This window comes from Sapajus apella, unplaced genomic scaffold, assembly GCF_009761245.1.
Source record: "Sapajus apella isolate SASKATOON/1434 unplaced genomic scaffold, GSC_monkey_1.0 scaffold41, whole genome shotgun sequence".
NCBI classification, from domain to species: Eukaryota; Metazoa; Chordata; class Mammalia; order Primates; family Cebidae; genus Sapajus; species Sapajus apella.
This window is the reverse complement of record NW_022436981.1, coordinates 13,329,068-13,351,962: the sequence shown is the minus strand read 5'-3', so window position 1 is coordinate 13,351,962 and position 22,895 is coordinate 13,329,068. Positions and strand designations below refer to the sequence as shown.

The window sequence follows — 22,895 nt, the reverse complement described above, 5'->3', positions numbered from 1 at the left end:
AATACCTAAATGACTTTAAGACTTAAAAAAAACTTGTAAGAATCAGCAAATTTGATTAGACTGATATTTCTTGGCAATGTGTGAACATTCAAATATGTGCTACTATGTGTTCCACCAATATATGAACAAGATACTGAGTAAATACAATTATTTATCCAGTGTTGTAGAAACGTAGCTTGCAGGTTTTTTTTTTTTTTTCGTTTTTACTCCACAGTAACAAACTTTTTATTAAAAAGCACACTAAGATTAATCTCTTGTTAATGAATATTCTACGTAAAGACATGAACATACTGCTAAACGACATCGTTGGCTTTTAGGACAGTAAGCAATTTTAGATTATTATATTTTCATGATCACTTACTACATTAAAAAATCCTATATGGGATATGTGGAGAAATATGAAGATAAGAAGCAAAACAAAAAGAAAACATCCATACTTCCCTCAAGCATCTTAGTCATGTAGTAAATGTAAGGTGGCAAAATAATGATGCAAGTAGAAAGTGATTAATACTATGATTACTACTGCTTTGTGAGAACATGTATGTTCTAGGCACTGTGCTAAGATAACTATCTCTATCCATCTCCATCTCCTAACATCCCACGGCAAATATGTAATCTGTATGACAATACTGGGGGGTAGGTCTACGCTTTCAAACCCTGAGCTCCTATGTCTTTGCTTCTTATGTCTCCTTAACTATTAGAGTATGGCCCAGAACAGTTACCTAATACATATTTGGAGATTGAATAAATGTAGAAGTAGCAAAGTAGATGTTTTTAGGATAATCAAGGTGAGTGTATATGAGAAGAAAGAAAGAGACCATTAGTACTTGATGGCTAGGACATGGCTTGGATCTATGGAATAGGCCTTGTGGTTAGGAGCTGGACAGGCAGAGTTTTCCTGTTGGTCATAAACAATTTCACAGAACATCATTGTTGAAGAAGACTTCTCTTTGATCATGAGGGAGGGAGACAAAAGCAAGAGTATTCCACAACAGTCTGTCCCACAATTTGTGCGCAGATTATAAACAAAAACATTGTATACAGCTCAAAAATGATCAAACAATTTCTTTCCTGGATAATATTACTGCTGATTGCTTTTTTTCCTCCAATTACAAAGCTTTACTCCATATTTCTTATTCCTACCTTCTAGAAAATTTTATTAAGGTACCAAATGATTGATTTACCTCTGCTTCCTGAGAGCACTCAGGCCCGAGGCAATCACCCTTCCTCTGAGGACCTTCTACTGTATTACCCAACACAATCCCAGAGAATCCTTTCTAACAGCCTTTTACTGAGATTTGCTGTGGCATTCGTCCCATGACACAAGCTAAAACAAGTCAATGCACCCAACTTCACTCATCTGCAAGTGTGTTCCCAGTGTCCTATTGTCTTCATGACACTGACTTAAGGTAGAGGAAAAAGAAAGAAACCAAATACACACGAGGAAAGAGCACGCTAAGAATGAGCCTAGGAGCTTGGGAGTAAGGCTCAAGCAGAAGCATTGTTCCTGCAATGGAATAGGCTAACTCTGCCCTGAGAGAGAAGTAGCAATTATTATTAGTTGGAACTTTCATGCAAATAATATTAAATTATGAGTAATAAGATCTAGATATTGTCTCTGGCTTTGTGATAACCAACTCTGTAACACTGAGGAAGTTAATAGTGTTTATCTGTACCATGAGGGAGATGTGGAAGCTCCACCTTGTTGGATCAAATGAGGAAGAAACAAAAAATTAAAATTAATTTTATTAACTCCATTATTGTTATTTATCATTAACTTAATTATTGAATATATAATTTTTATACCAATGCTTGGTATGTATAGCTGTTGTTATAGTATTCTAAGTAACTGCTGAAAGCTCATGCTAGGCCTGTCTAATCTAAAGAAAACAGTAATACCTTGAGAATAACTTCATTCCAATTTCAGAGCTTTTTTATATAAGACTTAATTCTTTCTGTTTCCAAACTATTATATACTTAAAGCAAGCTTATACATATTCAACAAACAATTAAATTTCTCAAATTTCAAAATTATATGCAATGTATTTTAAATTGATTTTGAAAATCAATTTGTTATGGTAGAGTATTACAATTATTTAATCTTTCTTTGAGATTTTACTTCTTTATAAAGCTGTATTCATGAAGTTTTTATAAGGGTATCATAACTATAGAAAATTTGAAAGTCAATTGAAATTATTCTTTGAAACGAGACATTCAGGGGGACAATTTTCTTTCATTCAGGTCACACATTACTGTGTATTAAGACGCCCGTAAGACTTCTGGAATCTGGAGTTTGCCACACTCTCTGGAATGGTTATTAATTCATGGAAAACATGTACATATTCTTTCACTAGCCAATAAATAAATCTTTATAGGAGCAGGTTTATGTTTTTCAGTGGACTAGTTAGTGAAGGATATCTTGCAGAGTGATGCATCTTGGTAGTCACATGACATCTTTGTCTTTTTTCACTTTTAAAATGCAACACAGATAAGTAATAATTCTGTGAGTAATCTCTTAATGATTTTTTGCACTCAGCAGCAAACAGTGATCTGTATTCTTTCAACAGCTGGCTAGGCTCCTGGGAGAGTGCTATCTTTGCCTTACAGCTACTGCTGCTATTTGTGTGTGGGAGATTAAGACTGATTGGCCATGAATGCATCTCCTTAAAACTGCAGATAAATCACTACATAGATAAAACTGTAATCCTGTTAATTAATTCTACTCTTCAGATAATGTAGACATGAAAATATTTAGCCCAGGACGTTTTCATCCAGTTTCTATTAGTGATAAAGTCATTCAGTGAACTATCTCTTTGGGAGGGGAAAAAGAAAAAAACTTCAATCAGTCATTAACTTCAGTTAAGTTGTATCTTGACAATAAAAGTCTCCAGTGTGTGTCTTAAACAGAGTTTAACCTTTGCAGAACTTTGACAATTTAGAGCACTTAGGACATAGTTTGGTGCTTATATAAAGGCAATTCTGCTTCTTTTCACCCTCAGTCCATTAATCATGGAATGTGAATGATTTGATTCATATTTTACATCTTGTATGCTTCTATGTTACCACTTTTTAAACCAAAATAAGTTATTTCTGTTCTTCTAGCAGTGTAGTTTTTTCTAGATAGCTCTCTAGCTTCATAGAGATGGAAAGTTTGGGGTACACATAAAAAATCCTGCTCTCTAGAAGCAGAAGGAAGTGTATTCACCATGATGGTTATGTTTTGTGAGTTGGGTGGTAAAACGTGTAAGTTTTGCGGATGTTTTGATGGTTTATTTTCTGTGAGAGTGTGTGTGTAGGAAAACAACTTTAAAAAATTTTTTAGAGGGCACTGGTTGACAACCATCAGCTCAAAAACCCTATGTTGATGGACTTATTTGAAAGTAATAATTTTACATGATAATATTTGGGATGATCTACAACTCTGTTCATAAAGTATATGATTGTAAAGTTTCCTGTTTTCATTTTTATGGTGATATTGAATGGCTTACACCTGGAAATCTTCAAAACGTGTGTGTCATAAATGACAATGAAAGAAGAGTCTGGGATTAGTGACGTCTATGTATGACCCTTTGACAAAATGCACCCTCTCTTGGACAGGCTGCTGTGCTCTCCTTTTAAATGTAATTAGTAGAATCAAATTGATTGATACAAGCGTTTGTTACTAAACACTCTTTCTATTCTCACATGAGAGAAATGTCATTTTTGGTCTGAGATAAGGGATAGTACTAGGAAAAAAGCATTAATCCCTGGTCTCAGTATGTCTTTCCTCTGTGTTCTTCTATCCCCTGTAACAAGTCTGGTTCCGGACTTGTTAAATGAGCCAAATCTTCTGCTTTTTTTGTTTGTTTTTATATGGTAATTAAGAGACACTTTTTCACCACCAAATAGGGAATGTGATTACGGGTTTTATGGAGACTTACTTATATTTGATAAGATTCCCAAAACTCATGGTATTTGGTGTAAAATATACATTAAAGAGTAAATTAAAAGGGCCAATTATATGAATCTCAAAGCCAATAATAGTACACCCTTCTGTTTTTTTTCTTCTCATTTACTTGTGTATTTATTAATCTTCCCAAGCTATTTACCACTGCAGTGAGTTACAGCATACTGTAATATATAGAAAAGCTGAATGCTTAGTATTTAACAAATTTGTCACAATGTGAATAAGACAAAGATCCGTCCTATAAAAAGTTTACATTTAATGAGTGTTAAATGTGTGTTACATTTAAGGATTGTTAAATGTTCTTTTTCATATACTTTGGGAGTTTTGATGTTGGTATCAGCTCTGGAGAATAAAAGGTTGGGAATGGAAGAATTCTGCTGGTGAATCACAATTAACGTCAAAATTAAAAGGTACAATTGCCAGGCACGGTGGCTGTCGCCTATAATCCCAGCACCTTGGGAGGCCGAGTTGGGCAGATTGCCTGAGCTCAGGAGTTCAAGACCAGCCTGGGCTACGTGGTGAAACCCTGTCTCTACTAAAATACAAAAAATTACCCGGGCGTGGTGGCGAGCGCCTGTAGTCCCAGCTACTAGGGAGGCTGAGGCAGGAGAATCGCTTGAACCCAGGAGGCGGAAGTTGCAGTGAGCCGAGATTGTGCGGCTGCACTCCAGCCTGAGCTACAGAGTGAGACTTGGTCTCAAAAAAAAAAAAAAAAAAAAAAAAAAGCTACAATTAAATTTCAACATATGGTTGTAAAAGTACGATGTCACATTAACATATATAGTATATATTAATTCATATTTATATAATGATTTGTTTATTCATAAAAATTCCTTAGATAAAAATGTAATCAATATTAAATAAGTGAACAAAAATACATTTGCTAAGAAAAAATAGGAGAAGGTGTGTTCTAAAAGAATGAGCTTGGTCCAGAAAGAATAGAATGTCTATATCATAGGAGCATCATAAAGAGAAGGGTTGTTTGGAGAGGAAAATGAACTCACTAAAACAAGATCAGCTTTCCCAAGAAGTAATTAGATGAAAAAAACATAAGAAAACAAAATTTTCAAAAAAACACACTCAGGTTGTGTTTTTGCTTAGAAATTGAAATCCTGGGATGAAATCTGTTATCTTACAGGTAACAGTTGTGGGCTCTTTGACAAGTTGTAAAGCTGATGGACAGAAGTAGGGTCACAAGGATTAAATGAAATATGTACCACGCAAATGACACTTAAATAAGTTATCATGGTTTCAGCTAAGTTGCAGGAGTTGCCGAGTGAAAAGAGATGACCAGATTTTGATCCATTCATGCAATTTTTCATTCAACTAGTATTAGAAGACTTCTCTGGATTATGCATTGTGTTGTGTTTGATGCTTCATACCCGTTGGTGATCAAATCCTTTATTCTTTAGCCTATTCTTCACTTTTTTTGTGTACTGCTGAAAGACATTGTTTAATGGAACTAACAAAGAACCAGTCTCTAAATGCAGAACAGTAGAATGTCATTATATGTAGGTGGTATAGGTATTGAATGAAGATTTATGATAAACTGTAGGAGATAGACATCTGTTACCACAGAGCTGTCATCACCCAATTTCTTACTCTTAAGTCAGGGATTTAATATTTGCCACCTCCCTAGCGTTACTCTTTGAGGTAACTGGGATTACCTTGTTGAATATTTGTGGGCATCATTAGGTTTTAAGTTTTATTCCATTACTCACTCCAGCATGTCCCATGGAATTTATTGTTGCAATTATGATTCAAAGTGGTAGGATGTAAAAATCTGAGTCACCAGACAGGTCTGTGACTTCGTTCTGTGTGGTATATTGAATACAACGTTTTATTAAACTCTTTGAAAATGAGTCCCCTTAAGGGTTTAAGTTAAATAGCCTGGATTAGAAAACTGAAATTTTATAATAATGGCTGAAACTCTAGCTTTCTGCTTTATTACACTAACATCTCACAGGGGATTCCAGAATGGTAGATGACCTTACATAACATGAATTCAATACCCATCTGCATTAAGCAGGTGCACACTTTAGATCGGATCCTAACAAATGCATGTCTTCGCCTTTATTTTTAGGACTCTAAGTTGTTGCTTTTTGGTTAAAAGTTTAAATATACAACTTATTGTTAATGAAAAATTGAATAATGGTTGTTATCACTTAGAATTATGAATATGATCTTTTAGAATGGAGAAAATTTATTTTTAAATGGCTGGCTGGTGCATATAGCATGAAGTATAGTATTTGTCAAGCAGGGTCTGGGACAGTGCCACCTAGGCAAACACATGACAATTTCTGCAGCAAAGCAATAAATATTTATTTATTTAAAGAATTTATTTATTCAAATATTTAAACTGGGATAAATAGAGATTGTAAATCACTTCATATCAGTTAACTTCTGGTTCTTCTGTCAAAGGAGTGTGAAAACAAATGTGTAGCTTTTAGAATCTTTTGGATTTTGGACTTGTAAATACAAGATTTTAGATCTGTGTTAATAAAAGAGGACAGAGCAGTAGTGTGTAAGCAGACTCGGCACATCCTGACATTTAACCACCATGGCTTGGTGACACCAAATGACTGGGTTCAAAGTTTTTGGTAAGGTATTCATTCCCTACGTCTCCTCGGTTGCTTCATTTTCAAAATAAGGATAACAAGAGAACCCATCTTGTAGGCTGTTATGAATATGTTAATATTAATAAAATAAAATACTGATAATATAGTCTGGCACATAAAGGCTATTTAGATATGGTCACATGATGCCATCTACTTCATTTACTTTTAGGCTAAGAAAATAACACAGTGAGTTAAATTTAGTTCTCCAAAAGCAAAAGTTGCGGCTGGTTTTAGCATTGTTACATCAGTTACGAGCTACTTAGGTAGCAGGCATTTTCTCCCTTTAGACTTTCACTCGCATACAGCCCAATCAAATGGACAAAAGGGGGAGGAAGGAGGAGTGTGCAGTCTGCACTATCACCAGAGAAGACAGAGAAGAGTTTTAAGTTATGGACCAAAATAACATCTTACAAATGGGATTTCTGTCCTTATTTAGGAAAAGTTGACTAATGATCTCTCTGGAAATGGATGACTCTTAGGACCAAGATAATGATATTTTAAGAAAACAATTTCAATGAACCACGTGAGGTGGTGTTAGTGTAGTCAGATAGCCAAAGTGCATCATCCTTGCCAAGCTCTACAGGACAAAAATGCTTCCAACTGAGTGTGGTGGCGAATACCTTCAGTTGTCCCAGCTACTAAGGAGCTGAGGCAGGAGGATGGCTTGAGTCTGGGGTTTGAGTCCAGCCTGGCTAACATACAGAGACCTCATCTATAAAATTAGATTTAAAAATATGCCCCCAAATGTAGCTACATTTTTCTGTATGCCTGCTTTAGAGTCTGAGATGGAGGTGAGAATTAGCTTCCTGCTGTCCTAAACTGCCCTCTACTCTTCTGGGGAAGATAAACCAGAGACTTTTTGGAGGATGATGACAAAGAATTGTGGGTTCCCTTGTCAGGAGCTTCAGATGTGGCCACCCATCTGGACTTGGAACATGATGATCTAGCAACCTGGGCTCCCCAGCATCATTCCTGATGGTCATTATCATCTTTTCACTTCTATAATCTTAATGCTTCTAGCTTAGGATCCTAAGTTTCATTTATGTATAGCAGTTTTATAAATTTTAAGTAATCTTCTAAAAAATTCCAATTTTTGAGCTTGTGAATCAATTTATACCACTTGTACAATACACTAGCTTATTATAATATACCACATCTGATACTTACCGTTCTAAAATCTTCAGCATTTCTTAATATTTCCAAAAGGAACAGTTCTTTGACTTCACTTGTTTGGAAGGTTGCTAAAGAGGGGAAATATGTTCCCTTCTCAATTCTGAATGATGACTGAGGTCTTTGGGAGACTTTATACTGCACCAGGGGTAAGAATTTAAAAACGCCTTTAAAACAACATGGGGCAGGGTAGCTCATGCAAGTAATCCCAGTACTTTGGGAGGCCAAAGGAGGAGGATGGCTTGAGTCCAGGATGTTGAGACCAGCCTAGGCAATATAGTGGGATCTTGCCTCTACAGAAAATAACAAAATTAACTGGGTGTGGTAGTACACACCTTGAGTCCTAGCTACTCTAGAGGCTGGGGTGGGAGGATCACTTGTTCGTGGGAGGTCGAGGTTTCAGTGAACAGTGATCATGCTACTGCACCCTAGCCTGGGCAACAGAGTGAGACCTTTCTCAAGAGAAAACAAAAAACTGTCTTTAAGAATATTTTATTTGCTGAAAGGAGAAAAGCTTTTCTGGGGAAGACATTTTAGAAACAATCTTTCTTGTAAAAATTATTTATTTGAACTTTGAAATGCCATAAACACAGTTCCTGTATACTTGAATTTCCTTAGTCCTCTTTCATGTTTCCCTCCTATGGCTGTGCTGTCTCTCCACTCACTTCACCTGGAATCCTGGAGGTTACCATAACATATTCAGAATTTCTGTATAAAATTTTCTGTGTTCTGATACTTGAGATATACTAGTAATCATTTTACAACCTTCATTTTTAAAAACATTTCTGGATAACCTTTCCATTTAGGATCCAGGAATTCATATAAAACCACAGAGGTTATATTGCCTTTGAAAAAGGCTGATGGTTTGTGGAATTTCCTTTAACTGGAAACATGTTTGAGTTTGTGGTTTTAGTGTTTTTCCAGTTTTATACTATCCTGCTTGTTTGTTTTCATTCTCAAAGCTGGAGAATTTATTATTAATTTCCATATTTTATAAAGGACTAACTTTTTTCCTCCCCAACCTCTTTTTTTTTTTTTTTTTTCAGTTGAACGAGACAAGGATTTTTCTCACCAGCGAAGGCATTACAAAGAATTTCGATTTGATCTTACCCAAATTCCTCATGGAGAGGCAGTGACAGCAGCTGAATTCCGGATATACAAGGACCGGAGCAACAACCGATTTGAAAATGAAACAATTAAGATTAGCATATATCAAATCATCAAGGAATACACAAATAGGTATAGTCTTTTTATTTAACTTATTATTCTGGCAAACATATATACAATTTTAGTCACCGTCATTCATAACTCATGTGATCTATCAACAAATTATCTTTTTTGGGCAGCATAGTAACATTTAGAGCCAGGTGGAGACGTTGAAAGGTAAGGCTAATCAATCTGAAAGTTTTCTTCTATATTCCTAAGCTGTTCCCTCCTCCTGACACTACTTTGTTTAAATGTAGGATAAGAAAATCAGAATACAGTGAGTTAAATTTAGTTCTCTGAAAGCAAAATTAAGGTCAGTTTTAGCATTTGTATACGAAATAGCCTCGTGCATCTCAAAATGTGCTTTCTAGATCTGTTGTCTCATTTTGTAAATTTGTCCTTCACTCCAGAAAACTCCTTTGTTCTGCCCACATGAAATTCATAATTAAGATAATGAAGTTACTTGGTGCTCTGAAAGTTAGAGAAGCGCTGCTTTACTTTTCATTGGCACGAGCGTAAACATTGTATGTTGTTATGTGCGTTTTGATGACCTCTGTCTATAAGATGGTTACTCAGAATGGCAGAAAAATGGACAGTCTGAAATACTAAATGCATAAAAACCTCATTTGATAATGACTGCAAATGAACCATTGAATTCAAGCCTTAAAAAGGGACCGTAGTCATTTTCTCTAGTGTTTAACAGAATGCAGAAATCGCTTCAATAACACATTTTTCAGGTGAGTAATCACCTTTGTCGGACAGCTCAGAGTGATCGATCAATGGATCGATCGATCATCTATCAAAATCTGTTTGAAATCCAATATTGAGGTGATACCTCTCTCCCAGTAGCTTTCATTCCTCAGATCTAGATCATCCTTTTGATGAAGTAATAAGTCCTTTTTTAATGAGACTATTATTTAACGATCGATATCCTGTCTTCTGTATGCCCTGTTCTTTCCTTGTTGACTGTCTGTAGTTCTTGACCTTTAGATTTGACTTGATCTTCTAGTGTGGCAGAACACCCAATAGATGCTCTATGAAACACCAGTCCCTTGCACTACTCAATGAAGAAAACAAAAGTCTTCTGAGGTCATGTATATTTGTAAAGCCTGCCAGTTAGACTATCCTCTAGGAGATTCGCAGTATCAGAATATTAACATCTTAAAAAGGCTTTACAGTGAAAATATATACACACGCGTGCATGTGTGCATATGCTCTATTAACTTTGTTAGCTAGTCTTCCTCAGCATTATCTGGCTATGGATTCGTTGGTTAGTAGTACTTACTAATATTCTGTGCAACACTGGTTCAGCAGAACTCACTGTAATACATACTGATTGATATACATTGTTATTTTTAACAGCAATAATTTCAAGGCAGAAAGACCTGCACTGGTTTTTCAACTTTAACACTGACTAGCTGTTTGTCTTTGGATAAGTTATGTTTTTATAAAATCTCAATCCAATGGTTCCATTTGTAAAATTAAGATACTATTTTCTTGTAGGGCCAGGCATATGTAGTGCATATTATTTTTATGTTAAATAATATCTTTCAAAGACAGCGAGAATTGAAAATAATACTCCAAATGTTAGTTAAGAATATTGCCAAAACTAACAAATTGCTTTATTCATAATTATCTTTTTCTATGTCTGTTTCCATGTTTTGATTGCGTTTAGAGATAGTATATTTTTTTATTCTCAGCACTACGATTTCCTCAGTGTAGTTCAATGCTTTGAAATCATTATTACTCAAAATTGGAACACTAGTTCCACATACGTATCCTAAAATGTTTGAATTATGTTTATTTTTGGTCAGTCATATATAGTTTTATGTATGTTGAGTTTGTATATTGTTCCTGAAGAAAAATACTTATATCCTAAGTATTGTTCCTGAAAAAAAAATACTTACATCGTACTTACGATGTAAGTATTTTTTTTTTCAGGAACGATTAGCATACCAGTTTTCTATCCTCTAGAATATATTTATTAATTATATCTAATTGCAGAATTTACATTGATCACAATTAAAAGTTCTATCTTTTCTGTGTGCCCACTGTTCTCTCAGTATATTTTTCAATGTCATCTAATGAAGCTCTCTTTGTGCTTACTTTCACTTTTCTATTTTCTAAGGGTGTGAATGGTTTCATGTAGCACATGACAAACATGATACAAAACTAAGAGCCTATTAATAAGTTAGTTTATTTCTAAATGAACTCATGCTTATTTTTATTAACAATCCGTGTTGGAATATTTATGGATATTGATGCTTAGCTCACCAGACTTTATAGTTTTGGGAAATTTTTAAAATTATACTTTAAGTTCTTGGATACGTGTGTAGAACATGCATGTTTGTTACATAGGTGCACAAGTGCCATGGTGGTTTGCTGCATCCATCAACCCATCATCTACATTACGTATTTCCCCTAATGTTATCCCTCCCTTATCCTCCCAACCCTGACAGGCCCTGGTGTGTCATGTGCCCCTCCCGGTGTCCATGTGTTCTCATTGTTCAGTGCACACTTATGAGGGAGAACATGCCGTGTTTCGTTTTCTGTTCTTGTGTCAGTTTGCTGAGAATGATGGTTTCCAGCTTTATCCATGTCCCTGCAAAGGACATAAACTCATTCTTTTTTATGGCTGCATAGTATTCCATGGTGTATTATGTGTCACATTTTCTTTATCCAGTCTATCACTGATGGGTATTTGGGTTGGTTCCAAGCCTTTGCTATTGTGAACAGTGCCACAATAAACATACACGTGCATGTGCGTCTGTAATAGAATGGTTTATAATCCTTTGGGTATATACCCAGTAATGGGATTGCTGGGTCAAATGAAATTTCTAGTTTTAGGTCTTGGAGGAATCGCCACAGTCTTCCACAATGGTTGAACTAATTTACACTCCCACCAACAGGGTAAAAGTGTTCCTATTTCTCCACATCCTCTCCAGGCTGTGTTGTCTCCAGACTTTTTAATGATCGTCATTCTAACCAGTGTGAAATGAGATGATATCTCAATGTGGTTTTGATTTGCTTTTCTCTAATGACCAGTGATGAGCTTTTTTTTCATATGTTTGTTGGCTAGATAAATGTCTTCTTTTGAAAAGTTTCTGTTCATATTTTTTGCCAACTTTTTGATGGGCTTTTTTCCGGTAAATGTACTTTAGTTCTTTGGAGATTCTGGATGTTAGCCCTTTGTCAGATGGGTTGCTAACTTATATAAATGTATATTTGATTGCAAAAATTTTTTCCTATTCTGTTGGTTGCTGGTACACTCTAATGATAGTATCTGTTGCTGTGCAGAAACTCTTTAGTTTAAATAGATCTCATTTGTCTATTTTGGCTTTTGTTGACATTGCTTTTGGTGTTATAGTCATGAAGTCTTTGCCCATGCCTATGTCCTGAATGGTTTTGCCTAGGTTTTCTTGTAGGGTTTTTGTGATGCTAGGTCTTATGTTTAGATCTTTAATCCATCTGGAGTTAATTTTTGTATAAGGGAAAAGGAAGTAATCCAGTTTCAGCTTTCTATATATGGCTAGCCAGTTTTCCCAACACCATTTGTTTAACTGGGAATTCTTTCTCCATTGCTTGTTTTTGTCAGGGTTGTCAAAGATCAGATGGCTATAGATGTGCGGTGTTGTTTCTGAGGCCTCTGTTCTGTTCCATTGCTCTATATCTCTGTTTTGGTACCAGAACTGTACTGTTTTGATTACTGTAGCCTTGTAGTATAGTTTGAATTCAGGTAGCATGATGCCTCCAGCTTTTTTATTTTTTTGCTTAAGCATGTCTTGGCTACACAGGCTCTTTTTTGGTTCCGTATGAAATTTATGGTGGTTTTTTTTCCCCAATTCTGTGAAGAAAGTCAATGGTAGCTTGATGGGGATAGCAGGGAAGTTTCGGTTCTCTAAAAAAATGGGACATTTGTTTATCTTGTACCTCTGGCATTTTTATTATTATACTAGATTTAAAAAATTACACAATGTTTCTGCTACTGTAGCTACATGTTCTTTTAGTTATTCTTGGGTATAATTTGGCTAAGTCTTTTTAGTTTTACATATGTTTAAATCTTCTCTCAGATTTAGGATTTCACTCATATTTTTCCTAATTCTTTTGACTTGATTTGTAAAATCTAAAGCACATGTGTATCTTTGCCTGGCATTTTCTTCCACTGCCATTCTAAACTCTGATAGGATATGGATTGGATAGGTTTCTATTTAGTTTACTAAACAGTATTTTTAAAAATTCAATTCAATCTTAATTCAGTTCTTCCAAGTTCACATTTTTGAACATCTATTTATTTAGTAGTGTTACTGAATTATGATTGTTAGCTTTATCTTCTAGGTTAGGGTATATTTATTGTCCTCTGTGATACTGGTTTTTGCTAATGTATGTAAAATTTGTTACTAATAATTATTTTTTCAATCCTGAAATAATCACACTCAGAGACTCATACCTCATTTTTTTTTTTTTTTTGAGACAGAGTTTTGCCCGTTTCCCACACTGGAGTGCAATAGCACTATCTCAGCTCACTGCAACCTCCGCCACCTGAATAGCTGGGACTATAGGCACCCACGACCACGCCCAGCTAATTTTTGTATTTTTAGTAGAGATGGGGTTTCACCATGTAGGTCAGGCTCATCTTGAACTCCTGATCCGGTGATCCACCCATCTTTGCCTCCCAAAATGCTGGGATTACAGGCGTGAGCCACTGTGCCCACCCATAGTTCAATTTTATATACTGCTGATCAGGTTGAATAATCTCTGGTAAAATATATATATTTTTAATTTTAAAAGAAGCATTTGTTCATTACTCGGAGTTCATTATTCTGTGTTGTAAGAAAATACAATCCTGTGCCCTGTTATTGTCTGTAGATGCACGATTCACTTTTTGCACTCCACCTTTTTTTTTTTCCAAAGAAAGATGTTTAAGGGAAAGGATATACAGAAATAGTAATATGTCTTAAAGAACATTTCAGGTTTCTATGAACTACTTGATAGTCACCATAGAAAATAATAATATAGTGCCATAAGGTCATGGACTTTGAAATTCACATACAGGGAAATTTCTGTATTTCTTGGAGTCTCAGCTTACAAATCTGAAAAAACAAAAAACAAGAGAAAAAATATTTCAGGACAGGAAAAGGAATGTCAGATGATGTGGGAAGGGCTAATGCATATCCCAATGCAAAGATCATAGTTGATAATAAATACACTGGTAAATATATTTCCAATATATTGTCATATAACTTTATATGAGCATCTATTTCAGTTCACAGATTATATACATAATGGCAAAAAGTGGTTTTTATAACATTAGGTACTATTTGCTGTCACCTACCTTTATATAAAAATAAGTAAAATGTGCTAAGGGGTCTTCATCTAATAGTACTGTTGCATAATTTAATGTGTGCAAAATGAAGTGGTAGGTTTTAAAGTGTAGTGTCATTGAAGCTTTCTGTGAACTTAATAGCTGAAAATACAAGTTTTAGATACATAGTCAAACTCTTTAAAAAATACATTCGAAGAAGTATGGGGATATGGTAGTGTGGGATGAGAGTTTCTGTATGAATTTATCTTGCAGAAACAGTGGAGATATAGACACATGTAGACAAAGATTCATGTAAAAGTGTTTATCACAGTATTACTGTTTAAACAAGAAAAATGTTAAGCTACAATTTTTTTGGAAAAATAGCAGAGAGCAAATATAGATGACATTTTTGAGAAATATTTACTAGCACTGAAAAATGCTCAAATGTTAATTGACCAAAACCGAGAAACATAATTATATACATTATACTAATTTAAATAAATCTACATACAAACAGATTGAAGGAACCCATCAAATATTCATTGCCGGCTGTGGGTAATTTAAATTTTAATTCTTCATCACTTTCTATGTTTTTTAAATTTTTGTGATGAACATGATTAGTATAAACAGAAATGTGCATAATTATAGTTGAGAGAACAAAGGTAATGAAACAAATTTATGGCACACATATCTTTACCAAATAGCATTCCCAGCTTTTTCCAGGTAGGGAGAATCAAAAATCAAAACAAAACAAAAAACAGTAGGATTTAAAAATTAATTGCTCTCATTTTTTTTTAAGCTAGGGAAGGCTTGTTTTTCTCATCAGAAATGAGGATACATAATATCTTTTTTTTTCAAAAAATTTACCACTACTTTGGAACTTTCACTTTAATTATCTTAGAAGAGTATTAAAAATACTTGATTTACATATCACATGATCACAGGTTAAATGGAAAGAATTTCTATTTGAAAAGTAATTTTCAAATCCAATTTTTTTTTAAGTATTGTTTATGGCTTTATAAACTTCTTAAGGAACTAGTACCTGTGGTTATTTTTAAAGCAGAGTCACCTCTTGAAACTTCTATGTGGATTCTATGTATTTCATATTTTCAATTACACTTAGAAACAATTGAAAAGTCAGGGTAGACTTTACTCTTTAATGTGATTTACTTGACAATGCATACATGTTTTCACACATGTAAAGTTTCCCTTCCCTAAGGCACTGCCTAGGAGTGGCTGGGTGAGGGAGATTTGTACAGTAATTTGGACTGATGTTTTATGGATATGTTTTATATTCAAGATACGGTCTGACCTATTAACCATCTAGCCTATGAATTCTTTGACAGTGTTATGCAATCAAATTTAAAATATGGCAGATCCATTATGCCACCTCTTTTCTTATCTTAGTGAGACTTACAGCTTTTAAAATTATATATTTTATTCCTACCATCTCTCCCACCTTCCCAGTTTATCCCTACTCATATTTAAATGTATGTAATTTAAAGGAATGTTCTGATATTTATCCAAATCTTTATTTTACTTGGTAAAAAGTTAACACACTTTGCATCATTTCACTTATTTAATCTTTTTATATGAGGCTGACAGCCCCAAATTCTATATAGAAGGCACTGCTCTTCAGTCACACCTCATATATCTGGCATTATTGGAAAATGAGGTTTCTACACGATTGAATTTTCCAGATAATTCAGCTCAGTTTGACATGCTTTAGTTGAGCGTCTACCATGTGGCAAGCACAGAGGACATAAGGCCAAGTAAATAAGGCTTCAAAAGCTCCTAGCCTGGAGGCCAGGGACTGTGGTGGGCCTGCCACACACAGACTTTAATAACTATAATACAATGTGCTAAGAACGATGATGTAAATATGCACTAAGTGTTATGGAAATGGAAATGAAGAGAAAGTCAATTTTTTACTTGGACGGGTAAGGGACCATAGGGAAAGCCTCTGAAAGGAGTTCACGTTGAGGTTGAACTTTTCAAGAAGAGTAGGAACTTTGTACAGGCAAAACAACAAATGGGGAAAGAATAGGGAGACAGAGAGAGAGAGACAGGAGAGAGGTGTATCCCAAAAGAAATGTTCCTAAGCACTAAAAATATTTAGGCATATAATGAATTAAAATTAACACAACAAGATTATCAATGACAGTGTTACTACTAATAAGAATAGCAGCCAGCACTTACTTACGCATTTAATGGACACTCACCATGTGTCTGGCACTGTGCTGTTTTACTTGAACTAATTTTTTCACAAATATATATATTTATGTATTCCCTAAAGAAAAAGTGCTATGTAGAATCAACCTTTCCCTAATGCTTTGCCATGAATATAAATTTCTGTACTCCATTATAAAAACATTTTAAGCTAGCCTGCTCGATGTCATTAGCCACCTTCAGTACTTGAATATATTTAATTAAGCTGTCATCATTCCAGTTCACAGTCAGCTTTATATTTACATCATCTCCACCCTCCTCCTCCTCCAAGATTTGTGATTCTTCTGTGGACATACTTCAGAACGTACTCTGACATTTTCCACTCAGGAAGATTTCCTGGGCTCTTGAAAGCAGGGTGCCAGAGCAGGATACTCAAAAGGTAGATGATGTTGTCTGTAAAGTGTGTAGAACAGTACACAAGGATAGCTTGTATCTCTTCAGTGTGCAGGGATCGTGCTCTATTTTAGCACTTCTTACCTGGGGTGTTTTTGGTCCCTACGAGACGTTTAGCAATGTATGGAAACATTTTTTTTGTCATCCACAATTGACAGGGGGCATGTATGTGTGTGTGTTGTTACTAGCATTAGGAGTAGATATGGCGGGGTAGTGATGTGGTCAGGAATGCTGCTAAACCTTCTACAGTGGACAGGACAGCTCTTCTACCTCACAAAGAGTGGTTCCATCCAAAGTGTCTGTGGTACCAAGGTTGAGAGTTCTTGCTCTATTTGAAGATTTAAGATATATACCTAAAATGGAAATACTTTGTTCCATAAACTAATGTATCAGTGAATTTTGCTTTGTCCTTTTCATATTTTGGATCATGAGATTCATAGGATGAAAGAGCTCTTAGGAGTCTGCACTGAGTACGCTGCTCATTCATTACATGAAAAATGGTTGGACAGTCTGTATAATAGTCTCATGTCCTTTTTGCTTGTTGAATGAAGGGACCTCTTGGGTGTGAATCTGGTAGCACATGTTAAAATTTCTCTGCAGGGGAAAATATGGAATGATGTAATGCCAGGAAACCTGCTTAATATTAAAAAGGTCTTGGCAATTAAAAAAATTCTTCTTAGTGAAAAGTGGCTGAATTTTGTTAGTGAGAATCCGACTTGTGGTTTTCATTTCTGCCATGCTTTTCATTCAGTGGTATCTAATATTACTATTCTACCAGTTTTCATCTGTACTTTTTAAATGCAACATGGAATCAGATGTTTTGAAAATTAATGATTAGTAAGATTTATAAAGTTGTATACTTCTGCATTTATTTTGGGAAATAAAGCGATTTACCATTTGAAAATATCAATCAGAGAACATTTCAAATTCTAGTCCATATAAGCTAAAAGTTTCTCATAAGAAAAACATTTGCTGCTATAAACTCTAGAGTTTACCGTTATTAATTTGTAGTCTCTTGAATAATATGCTGGTATTTATGGCAAATACCCAGAGAGAGATGTATGCCTTCTCCTTGGGTGGCCAACCTTATATTTTTACTGGACTTGATAAGCTATTGAAGGAAAAATGGAGATAGAAGACAGTGAAATAGTTATAGTAATAGAAGCTTTGAGAAAAGTGGAGATGTCATTGTGGACTATAAGGTTCATACTTTATGCAAGTAAAGTAGTGTATCTTCTAGACAATTTCCTGAAGCTTTTCTGGACTAGGTGTAAGGGCTTCATGATCAGATAGTAGAGTGGCTAGCCTATTGGTTCACTATCCTTTCTGTTTCTCTTTGTATATACAAAATTAATGTGGCCATACTCTTGGATAACTAGGCTTTCTCTCTCTTCATATGCATGTGTGTAAATATATATAACATAGGCATGCATACACATATAATTATGTAATTGAAACCACAACCAGGGTTAATATTTTCTTAGGTCTTCTTTTTGATTATAAAATGATTTTGATAAGTTTTCAACCAAATTTTTCTCCAGTAGGACTGAGGGGTAAAGCATTATTATGGATTAGATACCAAAAATGTTTCTAAAGTTAAATAAAATGAATAAATTTCTATTTCCAAAGTTTGTAAGTATGTGCTGTTAAATAACGTTTACATTAGTAATTTTATAAATCGACTTCTGACTGTAATGAGTTGGATGCAAGAATTATACATACAACTAACTCATTATATGCTCTTACACACTCTACATGTGTTTTGGTAAGAAAATAGCAATTACAATAATTTGTATATTATTGGTATATTCTTTTGTCCTTGCAATAGATTTATGAGGTAGAAATTAAAGAAGAATTCATTTAATCATCTTCTAATCTTCATTTACAGGAGAAGAAAGATAACTTTAGAAAGGTGACTTTACAGAACATAATTATTTTTTCTAATATTAAGCAAAGCCTGAGTATAGCAAATCACTGTTGAAATTAAGTAGGCACTCATTCCATCTATGATTGTGGTTCCTGGATTCAGAAAGGCTCTTTACAGTACCTGTGGTGCAGGTCAAGATGGCTGACGGGAAGCAGTAGTGACTGGAGGCTCCCTTTGAAAAGAACCATTACAGCATGCAGATCCTGTACCAGCAACCAAGGTATCCAGGTTCTGTCATCAGAACTGACTGGGTAACTGGCATGAAGAAGGAAGAGCCATGTGGTGCGGTGGCCTGCCTGAGTGACCGGGCAGAGGAGCCCCCACGCCCCAGCCAAGGGAGGAGGTGAGTGATCATGCTATCTAGCCTGGGAAAACATGCTTCTTCCACAGAACTGTGCAACCCACAGATCAGAAGAACTCACACGTGATCCCACACCCCCAGGGCCCGGGGGTCCCATCCATGGACCCACACAGATTCTCAACAGCCACTAAGCTAGAATCTACAGGGGGAGGAGTGACCAGCACCACATCTGTGAGTGACTGCTGTTTAAGCCATTTGAGCTCCTGGGAGCGGGGCAACAGCCAACACGGGGACTGGTAACTGCCTAACACACTAAGCTCCCCTGGCGGGAGAAAGGCAGCAGACATCTCTCGTTCCAGACTCCACTTTTTCCCTGCTGGACCCAGGAATGCTGGACAGCTTTGTCCCAAGAAGGATCCCCAACACACCAGCTGTGGCATACTGTGGACAGAGTGCCTCTCCAGGCCTGACCTTGACCTATCCCTCCTCACTGGGCAGGGCCTTCCTGCAGGAACTTCTAAAACTCCAAGAAGGTGCTCAGGGATAGAACTGCGATCTCCCTGGGCCTAAGCCCTTAGGCGAGGGGTGGCCGCAGTCTCTGCAGACCAGTAGACTTAGTGTTTGTTCCTGCTAGTTCTGAGGAATCCAAGCAGCTGATATAAGTGGGTTCCCCCCAGCAAAGCACACCCCCTCCCACAAAGGAAAAAGTGCTTTGTTAAACAGGTCCTGTTTCCCATGACAGCAAACTGAGTGAGACCCTTCTTCAAAGGGTGTCACAGATACCCTATGCAGGAGTGCTCCTACTCACATCATGTTGGTGCACCTTGAGGATAGAGGCCCCAGAGGAAGGAGGAGTCATCTTTGCTCTTCTCCAGCCGCCTCAAGTGACATCTCCAGTGAGTGATGGAGTGAACCAGGTGAATAGGGCCTGAAGTGAACTCCTACAGAATAGGGACCTGACCACTGCAAGAAAAACAAATCAACAGAAAGCAACATCACCATCAGTGAAATAAGTCCCCACAAGAAATAAGTCTAAGGTCAGTAGCCTCAACTATCGATACTACACAAACTCATAAAGATGAGAAAGAATCAGTGAAAAACACTGAAAATCCAAAAGGCCACAGTGCCTCTCCAGCAAGAGTGCAGAATTGGATGGAGGATGAGATGGATGAATTGACTGAAGTAGGCTTCAGAAGAAGGTGGGTAGTAGCAAACTCCACTGAGCTAAAGGAGCATGGTCTAACCCAATGCAAAGAAGTTAAGAACTTTTATGAAAGGTTACAGGAGCTGTTAACTAGAATAACCAGTTTAGAGAGAAACATAAACATAGCACGAGAACTTCATGAAGCATACACAAGTATCAATAGACAAAAATCTACCAAGCAAAAGGAAGGATATCAGAGTTGGAAGACCATCTTGCTGAAATAAGGCATGAAAACAAGATTAGAGAAAAGATAATGAAAAGGAATGACCAAAACCTCAGAGAAATACAGGACTATGTAAAAAGACCAAACCTAGCATTGATTGGAGTGCTTAAAAGAGATGGGGAGAGTGGAACCAAGTTAGGAAACACACGGCAGGATATTAGCCAGGCAGGCCAACATTCAATTTCAGAAAATACAGGGAACATCACTATGATATACCAGGAGAAGATCAACCCCAAAACATATAATTGTCGGACGCTCCAACATTGAAATAAAGGAAAAAATGGTAAGGTCAGCCAGAGGGCAAGGCTAGGTAACCTACAAAGGGAAGCCCAGAGACTAACAGTGGACCTCTTGGCAGAAACTTGACAAGCCAAAGGAGAGTAGGGTTTGATATTCAACATTCTTAAAGAAAAGCATTTTCAACTCACAATTTCATACCAAAGCAAACTAAGCTTCATAAGTGAAGGAGAAATAAAATCTGAGGCATTTCATTACCACCAGTCCTGCCTTGCAAGAGCTCATGGAAATATGGAAAGGAAAAACTGATACCGGCTACTGCAAAAACAATCCAAAATATAAAGACCAATGACACTATGAAGAAACTGCATCAAATAACTGGATAGCATCATAGTGACAGTATCAAATCCACACATAACAATATTAACCCAAATTTAATAGGGACATTTAACCCATTTACAAGACACAGACTGACAGATTGGACAGAATCAAGACCAATCCGAGTACTGTACTCAGGAGATCCATTTCACATGCAAAGACACACACAGGCTCGAAATAAAGGATGGAAGAAAATTTACAAAGCACATGGAAAGAAAAAAAGAAACAGAGGTTGCAATCCTAGTCTCCGACAAAACGGACTTTAAACATCAAAGATCAAAAAAGACTAAGAAGGGCATTACATAAGGGTAAAGGGATTAATTCAACAAGAAGAGCTATCCTAAAAATATACGCATCCAATACAGGAGCACCCCAATTTATTAAAGTTTTTAGATATCTACAAAGAGAGACTCCCACACAATAATAGTGACCCTGCTGTCAATATTAGGCAGATCGGCAAGACAGAAAATTAACAAAGATATTTAGAACTCAAACTCAGCTCTGAATCAAGGGGACTAAATAGATGTCTACAGAACTCTTTTCCCCAAATCAACATGATATACATCCTTCTCAGTGCCACATGGCACTTATTCTAAAATTGACCACATAATTGGGAGTAAAACACTCCTCAGCAGCAAATGCAAAAAATAAAAATAAACTGAAATCATAACAGTCTCTCAGACCACAGTGCAATCACATTAGACCTCAGGATTAAGAAACTCACTCAACACCACATGACTACATGAAAACTGAACAAACTGCTCCTGAATAACTCCTAGGTAAATAATGAAATTAAGGCAGAATTCAAGAAGTTCCTTGAAACCACTGAGAAATGGACAATGTACCAGAATCCTGGAAAACACAGCTAAAGCAGTGGTAAGGGGGAAATTTTTAGCACTGAATGCCTATATCAGAAAGCTAGAAAGATCTCACATTGAGACCCTAATATCAAAATTCAAAGAGCTAGAGAAGCAAGACCAAACAAATCCAAAAGCTACTAGAAGACAAGAAATAGCTCAGAGCAGAACTGAAGGAGACAGACACACAAAAACCCTTCAAAAAAAAAAATCGATGAATCCAGGAGCTGGTTTATCGAAAAAACTAACAAAATAGACTACTAGCTAGACCAATAAAGAAGAAAAAAGAAGAATCAAATAGACACAAGAAGAGCTAACTATCCCAAATACATACGCACCCTATACAGGAGCACGCAGACACATAAAGCAAGTTCTTAATAACATACAAGGAGACTTAGAATCTCACACAATAATAGTGGGAGACTTTAACAGCCCACTGTCAATATTAGATCAACAAGACAGAAAATTAACAAGGATATCAAGGACTTGAACTTGGATCTGGACCAAGTGGACCTAATAGACCTCTACAGACCTCTCTGCCCCAAATTCACAGAATGTACATTCTTCTCAGCACCATATTGCACTTATTCTCAAAGTGACTACATAATTGGAAATAAAACACTCCTCGGCAGATGCAAAAGAATGAAATAATCAAATTAGAACTCAGTAACTACATGGAAACTGAACAACCTGATCTTAAATGACTGCTGTATAAACAGTGGAATGAAGGCAGAAATAATGTTGTTCTTAGGAACCAATGAGAATGAAGACATAGCCTACCAGAATCTCTGGGACACATTTAAAGCAGTGTCTAGAGGGAAATTTATAGCACTGAACATCCACATGAGAAGCAAGGAAAGATCTAACATCGACACCCTAATGTCACAATTAAAAGAACCAGAGG

General features: G+C 36.1%; 1 protein-coding gene across 1 annotated transcript in view; it reads left to right on the top strand.

Annotated features, from left to right (window-relative positions):
* Nucleotides 1-22,895, top strand: part of BMP5 (bone morphogenetic protein 5) — a 133,620-nt gene that overhangs the window by 51,164 nt on the left and 59,561 nt on the right. Inside the window, exon 2 of the mRNA XM_032299749.1 lies at nt 8,781-8,973. Within this exon, the coding sequence (XP_032155640.1) occupies nt 8,781-8,973 (193 nt within the window). The remainder of the gene's footprint in view (nt 1-8,780; nt 8,974-22,895) is intronic.